This window comes from Schistocerca gregaria, chromosome 2 (genome assembly GCF_023897955.1).
Source record: "Schistocerca gregaria isolate iqSchGreg1 chromosome 2, iqSchGreg1.2, whole genome shotgun sequence".
Classification (NCBI taxonomy): Eukaryota; Metazoa; Arthropoda; class Insecta; order Orthoptera; family Acrididae; genus Schistocerca; species Schistocerca gregaria.
This window is the reverse complement of record NC_064921.1, coordinates 215,976,657-215,991,793: the sequence shown is the minus strand read 5'-3', so window position 1 is coordinate 215,991,793 and position 15,137 is coordinate 215,976,657. Positions and strand designations below refer to the sequence as shown.

Below are 15,137 nucleotides of genomic sequence, written 5' to 3'. Positions count from 1 at the left end.
CCATAATCCTTTTGGACATTGTTCCTCTTGATAAACATGGTGCATTCATTTTATGATGCTGTTATTCCAATTTGTGCTTCATATAACAGTGTTATAATAATTTACTGCTGTGTGAGAGGCAGTCAAATGGAAACTGAATACTCACCATAATGGGACCAAGGAATGGTTCTATTCAAAAGTTATCACTATATGCGTTAAGACATTTATCCAACTTGGAGACAAAATGACCGACTTCTCTGCTGTAGAATGGGGTCCTCTGCTGAGGGATCCACAATCTCACCCACTCTTTGCTCTTTCTTCAGGTCACTTAAGATATGTAAATCACAAGGTGAAAGATCACAGCTGTAAGGAGGATGTTGTAATGCTTCCAACCAATTTGCTGAAGTGTAGCTGTTGTCTGATTGACATTGTGAGGGTAGGCATTATCGTGTAACAGGATGATTCAGTCTGACAACATTCCTGGGCTTTTTGATCTTATGTCATGCTTCAGTTTCTGCAAAGTGTCTTCACAGTGCTGCACATTGATTGTGGTGCCATTTGGGGAACTTAATGAGCAGAGGACCCCTGCAGTCAAAGGAAGAGATCATCTTGACCTTACTGAAACTTGTGTGAACAGCTTTGGATTTCTTTCACGGGGGAGATGTGGGATATTTCCACTGCTATCCCTGCCATTTGCCTTTGGCTGTGGGAATGCTGTCAGGTGGAATCATCCTGTTGCACAATAATGCCTGCCCCGCACTGCCAATCACACAAAGGAAACACTTCAGCAATTTGGATGGGAAACGTTGTAATCCTCTATAAATACCAGATCTTTCACCATGTGATTTTCGCACATTTGGTGACCTGAAAAAAAAAGGTATGTGTTGTTGCCAGCTTCAGTCAGACAAGTAAGTGCAAGAATGGGAGTAGTGGATCCATCAGTGCCTGATTGAATTCTATGAAACAGTAATTGATCACCTCATTTCCCAGTGGGATAAATGTCTTAATGCATGTGGTGATTACTTTTCAATGGAACAATTTCATCATTCCATTGTGGTGTGTGTTTAATTTTCATTTGACTGCCTCTCATAATAGAGATCCTGTCTGAAAGCACATAGGTAAGGAACTATGTAATATAATATCATGACACAGAAACAACTTTTAGTTCATGTCATAACAAGGGGTACCATGTGAAATGTGTCCATATGTCTCATTATACTGATGTATTCCACTGCTTTGTTTGTGCTTTGTGATTTTTTTCCTCCTTCAAGCCTCAGTCATTCATCATTAAATTTTTCTATTTCATTCCACCTATGGCTTTCTTTACTTGTTTTCCCTTAGTGATTTCAGTAGTATTTTAATGAAGTTAAATGAATTTGAAAATTCTTTTGTTATTTTTAGTTATTAATACATCTGGCAGTTTTTTTTAATGAGGAACAGTTTGCAAAATAACAAATTTTTCATTTTGTCGAATAATGCAAGGTGTTTCAAAATGAAGATACCGGTTTTAAGGATTTGTAGCATTTATTACATTCAACTTACAACTGTAAATAATACACTAAATCAAAGAGCAATTTAAACAGTTTTGTTTGTATACTTGTGCACAACAGGAAGAGAATGGAATGACAAAGAGTGACTCAAGAACGTGTTGAACGAGTACAAATCTTTCATGCTTAGCCCCAAGAAATAGCCCCGTGGAAAGTTTATGGGCCTTTCTTTTTTGGTGAATCAACTGTAACTGATGTTTCTTATCTTGATGTGCTACAGATATGGCGCATGCCTCAATGGGAAGAAGCTGAACAACATATCTTTATTTGGGAGCAAGATGGTGCATTGCCTCACTGGCATAACTCAGTACGAGACTGGTTAAACAATGTTGTATTATCCGACCGGTGGATTGGGAGCAAGGGGCCAGTTGACACAGCATTTTATGCATGACCTCCATGTTCACACATGATCTGACATGATTATGTGTATGTGCCTCCAATGCCAGCCGATCTATCTGACTTTAGAAACAGTGTTATTGTAAACGTTGCTCCTGACACTCTGATCAAGGTTTCGGAACAACTCACCTATTGACTCGATGTGTGACAGGTGTTCACACTGAATAATTGTAAGAAAAACTGTCTGTGTTACTCTTTCATTTGGTGTATTATTTATAATTGTAAGATGAATGTAATATGTGCTACAAAGCCTTAAAACCCGTATATTCATTTTGAAACACCCTGTAGTCATAATGACTTGAAAGAAAAGCTATTATTTCACATTCTATGAAACATTGCAGTGTTTAGCAATTCATAGTATGTGATGGCAGTAACTTGCACTAGTAAGCCAGTATGACTCCCTACATCTGGCACAAAATGATAATGCTACTGAAATGCTTTATGAATAAATATTCATATTGCAAAAACAGGACTGCAGCAACAAGGTTCTTCTCATCAAAATCGATTTTGGTGTCACAAGGAATCCAGTATCAGAGTCAAACTTTCACAGAGCTCTGGCAGACTTGTGATTGTCAATCCATAAGGTCTAAATAACATTCATTCAAAATTTTTGAAGTTGTCGAGGAAATGGTTGCCAAGCAGTTATTGAGTTATGGAGACTCAGACATTCCATCAGACGTTTGGAAAAATATCATCCCACAGCCTCACAGGTAATGACAGACAAATTTGAGAAGTACTGCATTATCAGCTGAACAATTCCTGCATCCAAGTTGCTAATAAGAATAATATACAGAAGAATGGAAGAGAAACTCAATCTGTTAGTTGATGAACTATTTGGCTTAAGGAACAGTAAAGGCACCATGGTGACAGTTCTTGTGTAGAACTTGACAGTGGAAGCAAGACTTATTATAATCAAGACACTTTCACGGAATATGTCAACCTAGATAAAGCATAAAACAATATACACTGATGCAAAATGTTTACAATTCTCATAAATAGTTATACACTATAGGGAAAACCAGATCCTGTAATATACAGTAATATAAGAACCAAGGGGTACAATAAGAATGGAAAACCAAGACAGAATGTTTGGATTATAAAGGGCATACGGCAATGGTGGAGTCTTTCTTATCTAGTGTTTGAAACATAACAGTTTAATTGAAACCAATTTACATATGTAAATTTTAACCATACACAGTAATTTCTGACAGAGAGGTGTATGGAAATATGTACTTGTTGAAAAGTTACAAAGAAAATAATTATGGAATCTTAATAACACTAATGTGTAGAAGCTCTGTAAATGAAGAGAACATTTTCTACGAAGGGAGTCTCTAGTAATTTTTAAAAAAATGTAAATGTATTATTGTAATTTCTTATTTGAGAAATTATTCTCGAATAAAATAACAGACAAGTACTAATACCGTAGTGTACTAGCTGTTCTGGAGTAAACGTACTATCCTATATGTATTTTCATTTTTTCTATTTCAATTTTAATTGTTAATTAATTCTAAACAGTGCCAAGGATTGTTTGGGATTGTTAAGAAAGTATAAATAGTTACAGCCATGTTGGCAAAAGGGGGTCAGTACTTTGAATGTATTTGGATAGAAAGCATGTAACTTGTTGACCATGATTTATTTCATTATTGTAAGTATGTTACAACTTATTTCAGATTTGTCAAGATGCCTTTATTTACTTTGAGATTTTAATAAATATTCTGCTCAAACACAATACAAGATTGATTTTTAATTTTAGCTTTTCCGAAGTTGGAATTTTTACAGTGACTGAGAATTTAGGAATTCAGCTGTGACAGATTGCCAGCTACAATAAGTAAAATAACGCATAAGCACGTTCAACCTGTACATCAAAGAAGCAATGATGGAAATAAAAGAAGCAATGGTGGAAATAAAAGAAAGGTCCAAAGTGGGATTAAAATTCTGGGTGAAAGGGTATCAGTGATAAGATTTGCTGATGACATTGCCATCCTAAGTGGAAGTGAACACTGGGAGATGTACACTCACTTACACATACTATCTTCTTGTGCCAGCAACTTTACAAATAATTTGAGAGCCTGTGTGTGGAACCTTGCTTCAAGAGATACCACACTCTGAAAAATTGTCAGTAAGCTTGTCCTGTGTTTATAATGTTGAACATGATTTTCATGATTCCTAAATTACATAGGTTAAATGTCAGTTGTAAATTCAGTTTTTAGTTTTCTTGTTATATTCTTTTCATGAAATCTTAATTACTATCCAAATTACTGAATAGCATTGGTCTGTGGTTTTATACAGAAAAATGGGAAAACTGCCCACAGTTGTAGGGTTAATAATTTAATTGTTGTATTAGACTGTTAACATAAAATTATACCTCTTATTGAGTAGATTATGACAGGATTTTAAATGTGTAATTTGGTAGATAATTATACAAAACAGTGAAAATCAACTTCTTGTTGCCCTGGAAGCCATTAGGTAGGCAACCTGCAACTGGGATTGTGCACCATTTTAGTCGATTTAATAATCTAGATTGATATTACCAAACAAGTAAATATTAAAATGCAGTACAAATTATGTTTTGCCTTGATTTACTATACATCTATAAGCAATACAGTTTAAAAGAAATATGGTGTACCTTCAGCTGCATAAATACTGTCATCTGGTGCTGACCACTTCAAAGATAAACTTGTTTCAGTGGCAGAAGAAACTCTGAAGTCAGTTGGAGGCAATGGAGCTGTAAGAATGTTTATTATTTTTAAATATAGGGTCAAAATTAATATTGTCTTGTTTCGGCATTCTCATGACAATAAAATAAAGTCATGGTATGCAGGGTACAGAATAACAACAGAATCAACTGAAATGAAAATTACTACAACTTTTAAGTCATGTTCACTTTATATTTCAGAGTCAAGTTCTCATTATATAAAAATTGCTGTCTCTCACAGTACATGAACTAATTCAGTTCCCAAGCACTCTGTGTAAAAAGACAAAGATAGACTTCACATTTTATACACAATTTAACTTTTTGTATTTTGTTTGTTTCCACATCTATGTGAAGAGTCTGTCAATCAGACACTGCATTAGTCAAGGTTTATACCAAGTAAAAGCAGAAGACACATAAAAGTGATCAGATTTAATTGCAGATACTCCTCAGAATTTTATTGTTTGTTTTTTTGTGACTATGATATCAATGAACTACCTATCTGTACCAAGCATTTCATGACCATATTTCAGACATTCTTATCAGTACTTTTTATATTCAGTACTTAACAGTGCTTGTGCCGTGTTCAACTGAATGTGTATGTTAAATTTGTAACTGCCCATAAAGTTTCAAAACAAATCACATAGAATAAATCTTTTACTTTTGCCCACACAGGCACAATGTGCTATGACATGAGAGACAAACAGTGTCTAAGCATTTTTGTTTCAAATGTAGTTCACAAACTTCCTCACTCAGTCTTATAAAACTTGAATGTTATCAACAAATAATGATATGATTTGGAAGCTGAGAAAACATCACCTTGTAAATCAGTGTATATGAAAAGTGAAGGCACTAACTCAAGTAGAAATTCTGTTCACATGTTAAGAATACCAAGGACATTTTATTTCATTTCTTTAAGTATAATAAGTAGATTATGTTTATAGCTACACATTTAATAATATTGTTAGTTAAGCATTACAGTTTCACAATATTGTACACTGATGGATAAAAAATATTAAGAGGCACTGGTACAGTGTCATATGTTTTCAAGGTTAATTTTGTGCATGAATTACCATCTTTGATGAACAGATGAAAGCTGTGGTGAATCTCCATTCAGCTGCTAGGAGGAAATAAAAATCTTCCCAACCCTCTTACATAAGGCATACACTAATGGTATAAATTAGAGATCTACACAATGGTGATTTTCTGCACTCATACTCAAATGCACCACACTTGGGCATGGTGTTCTTGAGTGCAGATGCTTGAAACAAGCATTTAGTAGTCAAGCATGGCAAATTTGGACAAGCTGAGGCAAACAGGTCTGATCCATCTGCCACCCATCTGTTGTGAGCATAAAAACTGTTGTGTGTCTGTGACCTGGTGTGGCCTTTTATATTCCCACCAGCTGATGGAACTATGTTCAGATCAATTTAGATTATACTACACCCACATATGTCTGCATGATAGATCTAACTGCAACATTATCGTCTACAAGAGGAAAGAAGCTTTCGCTAAACAACAACAAAAATTTGGATTACATAAAATGTAGAAAGAATGCAGTAACTATTAATCTTTGTAATGATTGTTGATTTCAGAGTGAAACATCAAATTATTAAATGATATCTGGATGTGAAAATCTGTTGACACTGATGTGAATGTTACTATCTAAAAAATTAAAACTCTGGTGGCAGCAAATCTGTTTCAAAAATTTGCAAGTTAAACAATGTTTCAAGACTGTGATTCTTAGAAAATTTCCCAGATTTTTTTCTTCTCAGTGTTCAATCACAGTCAGAAAAGTTCTCAGTAATTGTTAGGTAGCATCTTTTCATTACTGAACTGTCCACGTAACTGCTGTGCATGAAATGGCATAACCTTAACATCAAATATACCTACGTTTTATCGGCTTGTCTTCCAAATTTCAGTGAAACTGCTAAAGGATTAGGCAGAATGTTGAGACTGTGAAGCAAAGTCTACAAGCTTCCAAGAAAATGTGAAATCCTCTTCACAATACAAAAGTAAATGGATGTAGATTCTGGCATAAATTTCTGCACACTTTCTAGTTACAATATCATTAACTGAAGTTGGTAATGCTTCAGAATTTAGATTTTGGTATCTTCTGCAGACATCTCCAGATACATCATAATGGAACTGAGACACACAAGAGAAGAGCAGCTACCACAGTGCATGTAACAATCATGATTTCTAGTCTCTTTAATCAACATTGATAATCTTTCTCAGACCATGCTACAAGTGCTGCCTTTCACACTCATCTTTGGAATCTAACTTTGCTTTCGCATTTCCCAGCAGAGGTCAATTGAGCAGTGTTCAAGTAATTAGACGATCAGACGATCTGAGCATGAGCTTGCATAAATTAACTGAATGCAGTTGATCACTGTGTACAAAGGAGCCCAGCAAAATCTGCCAGAGTTTCATGGAACTACTTTTACTGATCAATATAAGTGAGCTAAATGCCAGATGCAGACCTTTAGCACAGTGCCTGTGAAATTCTTTTTAGTATTATCCAGTGGATCAAATATCCCAAAATGTCTGAGGTAAGTGAAAATGTAGAAACATCTATGCCATGATGGTATGACTCAATCATTTATTTCACAAGTGTGTTCCAACACACTATTTGAGTATGTGCACTTTTAGTCATCTGAAATGAACACAGTGACATTCTGATACAAACTCACATTGATTAACAAGTATAAATTGAGTTACTGATTAAGTTTAAACATGACAGCTTTTCTTATTTCAAGTTGGCAGATTATATGCAGTGGAACTTTGAAAGTTGTATGGTATAGTTAATACTCAATAAATCAATTTTGGATATTTATCTGTGAAAAATGATGCAAACTATTTATTCTTCATATCAATAAGCAATGTTTTGTTCCATATCTACAAAAACATAAGAGATTTTGGTGCAGTTTTACAAAGACATTGAATTTTTAACAAAAATGTTTCCCAACTCAGGTTTAGTTTCAAAATGTATTTCAAAAATTGTGTGACTTATTTATAAAATCCAAGGATAAAATGTGAAGCCTCTTGAGAAAGAAAATGATGGCATCACTGAGCAATTCTCTACTTGCTAAAAGATTCCACCAAATGATGAAAAGAAGAATAATGAAATTGTACCTAAGAGAAAATGAATTAAGCTGATAAATTGCATACTTACACCCATTATTCCTTCTGTCTTTGAAAGCATGTAAGAACACAGTATATTAAATTTAGGTTCCCAAGAGTGGATAAAATAACTTATTGTATCCTGAAATATTTCACTACATTGAAAATATGATCTACTGGTATGTGTTTTATTCACAAGGGATATTACAGCCATAATCATAATAATTACAAGGACATGAGTGGCTGAAAAGCTAACAGAAATATTCGTATATGTATGAGAGAGGGGGAAAAATGGTGAAAATCTGTTGGAAGATACAGAGGTGGAGAAGAGAGAAATAATAATTTAGGACAAAATGATACACACAGAAAAACTGAGAAAAAGAATCTGTGGAATGCAAAAAATTATATTCAAATTCCAATGAAGCTGATAATATGAAACACTAAATTTACATCATAAGAGCTTAGTAGACAGACAACAATAAAGAAATATACACTAGAGTAATAATGATCTGTACATCAATGAGAGGTAGTGTTCCTTAGAGGAAACTGTCAAACAAAATGGAGAAAACCAGAGACACTATGTCATGGCTGTTAAGAGGTCAACAAAGAGGTAACTGTTAAAGACCTGGTAGAAATTGAGAAATTATGTTATAAAAAAGTTTCTGCCTGCATAGTTCTGCAGCATTAATAACCAAAAGGGTGCATAATTGGATGAGAGTGTCAAAACATCTGCATAGATCCTTCCTACTGCTTTTTTGTGGAAGCTTCTGACTGTGCAGAAATACAGCTGGTATAAATTTCCTGCACCCATCCCTTGTTCAGTTAGCAAGTGTGTTCATGAATAAGACAACAGTCACTATAGGTGAGATATTGTGACACTGGTGGTTCCATTGTGCTGATGTATTTTGGCTGTTCTCCACTGCATTATGTGTACCAATGAAATCTAAAGCAAGAAGTAACTTTGGATCTTTCATAGGAATTTTTTATGAGTACTACAAAGTGAGCTCAAACATACAGAAGAAAAACAAGTGTTTAACTAACAGAATTCAAATGTGAAAAGGTGAAAAGATTCTTATTATATTGTACAGGCAGTGTCATAACCTAGCTGTGGCTTACACTAGGAAAAAATTTTCTTATCAATAATGTCTTACTTGTGACTTTAGAATGTAGTTCCAATCATAGTTCCTTAAATTCCTAACTAAATGCCTTCCATTTTTAAGATTGTGAAGATGTAAAACATTTCAGTGTTATGTGGACACACTTCCTCCATCCCTTTTGTGTTTCATTTATCAGAGAAATTAACCCCTACCATTCCAATTTAATCAATCACATTTTATAGATCTCATCATGAAGGAGAACTTTCAAGAAATAGAATGAATGTAACTTTGCTTTTTCTGTCTATGGCTCTCAATAAAAGAAAGCTTGAGGTTAACATTGTATTTCATCCATCAGTATCAGCCATTCTAACCATCTCTATATATGTTGATTAATCTACTGAATAAACTAGTTAAATTTTATGGATCTATGGTTATTGAAAGCTAATATATTTGTTGTTTAGCTCACATAAATTCTTACTTTTCACTGTCACTGTGTATGTGATTTCATCAGCTCCTAAGATATTCTGCACTCGGCATGAATAATTTCCAGTATCAGATGTCTCTACTGAGGAAATATGAAGAGTCCACTCAGCATTGATGTGTAAACGATTATTTTCTTGAATAAGCTGACCTCTGGAAAAAAAATCACTTTATTAGATATAAATGGTTTGTGTAATTTCTTATATTATTTAATTCAGTAGCAAAATATGTAAATTTTATGGCTAATTGATCATGTGGTAAGTGGAGAGAAAAAGTAGAGAGTATATGATAAGCTAGACTCTCACAACGGTGTACAGTCTGCACTTCTTATGAGAACTGAATATTTTCGGTAGAAAGAATACAATGTAACAAAGACAAAGTATCAGTATAATTGTTGTTCATACAGTGTGATTACATTTTAAAACAAATATTAGATGTTCAATGAAAATACTAAAAACCATTGACGTAAATAATAATTTCCAATGACAGGAAGCTGAGTTTGTTGCTTCTATACCCCAACCTTTCCTTACAGTCAAAAATGAGGAAAACACAGTTTCTAAGAGGACGGTAAGAGATGCATACATAGACCAAAAGTTATGCAAACATTTGCTTTTGAAACTGTTGTTGTTGTGGTCTTCAGTCCTGAGACTGGTTTGATGCAGCTCTCCATGCTTCTCTATCCTGTGCAAGCTTCTTCATCTCCCAGTACCTGCTGCAACCTACATCCTTCTGAATCTGCTTGGTGTATTCATCTCTTGGTCTCCCTCTATGATTTTTACCCTCCACCCTGCCCTCCAATACTAAATTGGTGATCCCTTGATGCCTCAGAACATGTCCTACCAATCGTTCCCCTCTTCTAGTCAAGTTGTGCCGCAAACTTCTCTTCTCCCCAATCCTATTCAGTATCTCCTCATTAGTTGTGTCATCTACCCATCTAATCTTCAGCATTCTTCTGTAGCACCACATTTCGAAAGCTTCTATTCTCTTCTTGTCCAAACTATTTATCGTCCATGTTTCACTTCCATACATTGCTCCACACCATACAAATACTTTCAGAAATGACTTCCTGACACTTAAATCTATACTCAATGTTAAAAAATTTCTCTTCTTCAGAAACACTTTCCTTGCCATTGCCAGTCTACATTTTATATCCTCTCTACTTCGACCATCATCAGTTATTTTGCTCCCCAAATAGCAAAACACCTTTACTACTTTAAGTGTCTCATTTCCTAATCTAATACCCTCAGCATCTCTCAACTTAAGTAGAATACATTCCATTATCCTCGTTTTGCTTTTGTTGATGTTCATCTTATATCCTCCTTTCAAGATGCTATCCATTCCATTCAACTGCTCTTCTAAGTCCTTTGCTGTCTCTGACAGAATTACAATGTCATTGGCGAACCTCAAGGTTTTTATTTCTTCTCCACGGATTTTAATTCCTACTCCAAATTTTTCTTTTGTTTCCTTCACTGCTTGCTCAATATACAGATTGAATAACATCAGGGAGAGGCTGCAACCGTGTCTCACTTTCTTCCCAATCACTGCTTCCCTTTCATGCCCACAACTCTTATAACTGCCATTTGGTTTCTGTACAAATTGTAAATAGCCTTTCGTTCCCTGTATTTTACCCCTTCAACCTTCAGAATCTGAAAGAGAGTATTCCAGTCAACATTGTCAAAAGCTTTCACTAAGCCTACAAATGCTAGAAATGTAGATTTGCCTTTCCTTAATCTAGCTTCCAAGATAAGCCGTAGGGTCAGTATTGCCTCACGTGTTCCAATATTTCTATGGAATTCAAAGTGATCTTCCCCGAGGTCAGCTTCTACTAGTTTTACCATTTGTCTGTAAAGAATTTGCGTTAGTATTTTGCAGCTGTAACTTATTAAACTGATAGTTCGGTAATTTTCACATATGTCAAAACCTGCTTCCTTTGGGATTGGAATTATTATATTCTTCTTGAAGTCTGAGGTTATTTCGCCTGTCTCATGCATCTTGCTCACCAGATGGTAGAGTTTTGTCAGGACTGCCTCTCCCAAGGCTGTCAGTAGTTCCAATGGAATGTTATGTACTCCCGAGGCCTTGTTTTGCTCAGGTCTTTCAGTGCTCTGTCAAACTCTTCCCGTAGTATTATATCTCCCATTTCATCTTCATCTACATCCTCTTCCACTTTCATAATATTGTCCTCAAATACATCACCCTTGTATAGGGCCTCTATATACGCTTGAGGTGTGGCCTCAATTGCCTGAGACTGCAGTCATGTATGTGTGAGTTGTGTTTGTGTGAGTGTGTATGTGTGTGTTTTTTGTCTAATTTTGATGAAGGCCTTACTGGCCAAAAGCTTTATTTGTGACAGTCTTTTTGTTGTGCCCATCTGTGACTCAGAATCTCCGCTATATGGTGAGTTGCAACTTTCCTTTTCACAAAATTGTTACATTCTATCCTGGATTTTCCATTACCAGGAGAATGGAGCACAGACAAAGTAACAGGAGGTAACTGGCAATGAAACAAAACCAAACTAGAGCAATGATATTCTAACAAAGCATCAAGTTTTGAATCAATTTTTAAATAAAAGATAGCATTAGTATTGTTCATTCATAGTGCTGTTACCAGGCACGTTACTTATATATGGGAGATGAAAAGTGTCAGATGTTGAGTTGCAAGTTTTGTGCAAGGACAATGGTTCAGACCCGCATCTGGCCATCCAGATTTGGTTTTCCATGATTTCCCTAAATCACTTCAGTCAAATGCCGGGATGGGTCCGCGACATTAAATGCTAAACTCCTCTTCCTCCATAGCAAGTTTGCATTGCAATGAAGAATTGGGACAGATCAGGTCTTCGTAACTGTAGGAAAAGTTTTTTGGGTATCAATACATGGTGTTATAACTTAAACTTGATCAGATAATCAACAATAGATACAAGCTTCAAAAATGTATAATTCAGAATGAAGAAAAGTAGAAATTAGAGAACCGGAATGATCACTATGGTTTTAGTAGGAACAAAATCAGCAGGTGGTTCAGGAATTTTGCAAAATAGCAGGCTTAGAGAGGCAGGTTCTCCCAGCCATCATGCAACAATATAGATGCAAAAACCTTAAATAAATTGTTAACCTAGCATGAGCGGGTTGGAAATCATGTTAAAAGCAATCAAGACAAGCAAACATGAGGGAAAGGACATACTTGCAAATCAAATTCAATATTTAAAAAAAGTCAGGAATTAACTGGAAAAAATATACTAAACTGTAAAACCAAACTTATAATACATACTTAAAGGATAAGGCACCATATTTGTTTCAAAGATGAAAATGACAAAATGGGATTAAATAACAAAGAAAATTGTGAAATTTTAGACATTTTTTTTTTTTGAAAAGCTGTTAAATTGTCCAGTTCCAACAGATAAATTAGAATTTCCAGTGACACCTCAAAATGAGGAAGATTTCCCACCAACAGAGTTAGAAATTCATGAAGCCATCAAAACACTCAAAAACAATAAAGCAAGTGGTGAAGACTCCATTACAGCAGAATTATTGAAGTGGTTATAACCAACTGCTTTTTGAGAACATTTGGAAAACTGAAAAGATTCCAGTTGAATGGAAAACAGCATTAATCCACTAGCTAATAAAAAGGGAGACAAACAAAATGTCAATAATTATAGAGAAGTGTCACTTTTGAAACTTCCTGGCAGATTAAAACTGTGTGCCAGACCAAGACTCGAACTCAGGACCACAGCACTTGCCCGCGAAAGGCAAAGGTCCCGAGTTCAAGTCCCGGTCTGGCACACAGTTTTAATCTGCCAGGAAGTTTCATATCAGTGCACACTCTGCTGCAGAATGAAAATCTCATTCTGGAAGTGTCACTTCTGCCAGTGGCATACAAAAAATTATCAAAAATTCTCCTGAACAGGGTGGTGGTACTTTAGACAAACAACTGGGAGAATATCAGGGTGGTTTCTGAAAGGGAAGATCCTGTGCAGAACAAATTTTTAACTTAAAGTCAATAATTCGCCATAGAATGTTAACCAGCAAACCAATAATAGTGTCATTTATAGATTTCAAGAAACCATTTTTGCAGATGATTTTGAAATACTTTCAGAAAACCTGACAGAAGCAGTTATTCAGATAAACCTTCTGAAAAAATTAGCCAACATAACTGGTCTCAAAATTTCAGTTGCGAAAACAAAATTCATGAGAAATGCAAACATTGCGCCAAAATTCATAGAAACACAAATAGGTAAAAATAGAATGAGTAATTAAATTTAAATATCTGGGAGAGACTACACAACAGAATGGACTAGAAAAACCTGAAATAGATGCAAGAATTAACAAATGTTTTGACCAAAACTAATTACAACAAGAAATGTATATCTAGAAAAACAAAACTAAAACACTAAACCACAGTGGTATGAGCAGAATGTTTATATGGATCTGAATTCCTAATCATAAACTATAAGATGGACAGATTAGAGGTACTGGAAAGAAGGATTATTAGAAAAATAATGGGTGCAATAAAAACTGCATATCGTTGGAAAATAAGAAGTAATGAGTAGATCTACAAAAATATAGAGAAAATATATGAAGTAATGGCCTAACGAAGATTAACATTTTTCAGACACCTCTACTGAATGTATGGAAATAGACTAACAAAACAAATACTCCTATATTTCTGGAAGAAGAAATTGAAAATAGCATGGATTACAGAAGTAAGGAAGGATCTAGAAAGAAACAGCATCAAAGAATACGAAATAGCAGAAAGAAACTGTTTTAAAATTAAAATACTACATTTGGAAGGCTTTCAAAGCAGAAGAAATAAAAAATTGGGAACAACATGGACAGAAGAAGGGAAGAGACTTCATGGGGGGAAAAATGAGGAAATACTGGAAAAATAGGAAACAACAACAAAGGAAGAAGAGGAACCGAAGTTTTAATGTGATCCTAGTTGGTCAATAAGATAGTAAAAAAGAAGAAGAAGAAGAAGAAATTTCATACTGCACAATAAATGTTCAAGGGCAAGAGGCAAGGAACTCAAAACCAGCTAGCTGATACACCAAAAGAAAGGTAGTATTGTTATTGTTAAGCCACAGATGAACTATCTTTCTGTGTAACACAACAAGAGCAAGCATCTGAGAAAAATAAGATCGGGTGGGGGTAAGGAGAAGGCTTGGGCAGGGAGGGGGGAGGGATAGGAGGTTTGGTTGGAGATAGTGCAGTGCTGCTCTGGAGCACACAGGGACAAGGTGGAGGGAGCATAGGGCAGCTATGTGCAGTTGGGAGGTTAGAGGGTGAGCAGGGGAGAGGTGGGGGGAGAGGGGATGGGGTAGTGGAAAAGGAGAGAAGTAGTAAGACTGGGTGTGAAGGTGGAATGAGGGCTGTATAGTGCTGGAATGGGAACAGGGGGGCTGGATAGGTGAGGACAATGACTAACTTCGTCCATATCTAAACTACTAACCACCAGCAATACCTCCACTTTGACAGCTGCCACCCATTCTATACCAAGAAGTCCCTTCCATACAGCTTAGCCACTTGTAGTCATCGCATCTGCAGTGATGAGTGGTCTTCTTGAAATATACCACGAGTCTCACTGCTGCCTTCACAGACCATAATGATCCTCTCAACCTTGTACAAAAAAAACATCCTGTGCCTTATCTTTCCAGTCTCCCACCACCTCCCAAAATCCCACCATCCAGCCACAGAGGAGCATCCCCATCTTAACTCAGAACCACCCAGGACTGGAGCAACTGAATTATATTCTCTGCCAGGGTTTCAACTACCTCTTGTCATGCCCTGAAATGAGATGTGTCCTGCCCACTATCCTTCCTGCCCCTCCCAC

At 35.7% G+C, this 15,137-nt stretch overlaps 1 protein-coding gene across 1 annotated transcript in view; it reads right to left on the bottom strand.

Annotated features, from left to right (window-relative positions):
* Positions 1-15,137, bottom strand: part of LOC126335707 (Down syndrome cell adhesion molecule-like protein 1 homolog) — a 371,152-nt gene that overhangs the window by 27,999 nt on the left and 328,016 nt on the right. The window contains exons 17-19 of the mRNA XM_049999164.1: positions 9,313-9,467; positions 7,790-7,807; positions 4,549-4,647 (exon numbers count right to left, since the gene is read on the bottom strand). Of these exons, the coding sequence (XP_049855121.1) occupies positions 4,549-4,647; positions 7,790-7,807; positions 9,313-9,467 (272 nt within the window). The remainder of the gene's footprint in view (positions 1-4,548; positions 4,648-7,789; positions 7,808-9,312; positions 9,468-15,137) is intronic.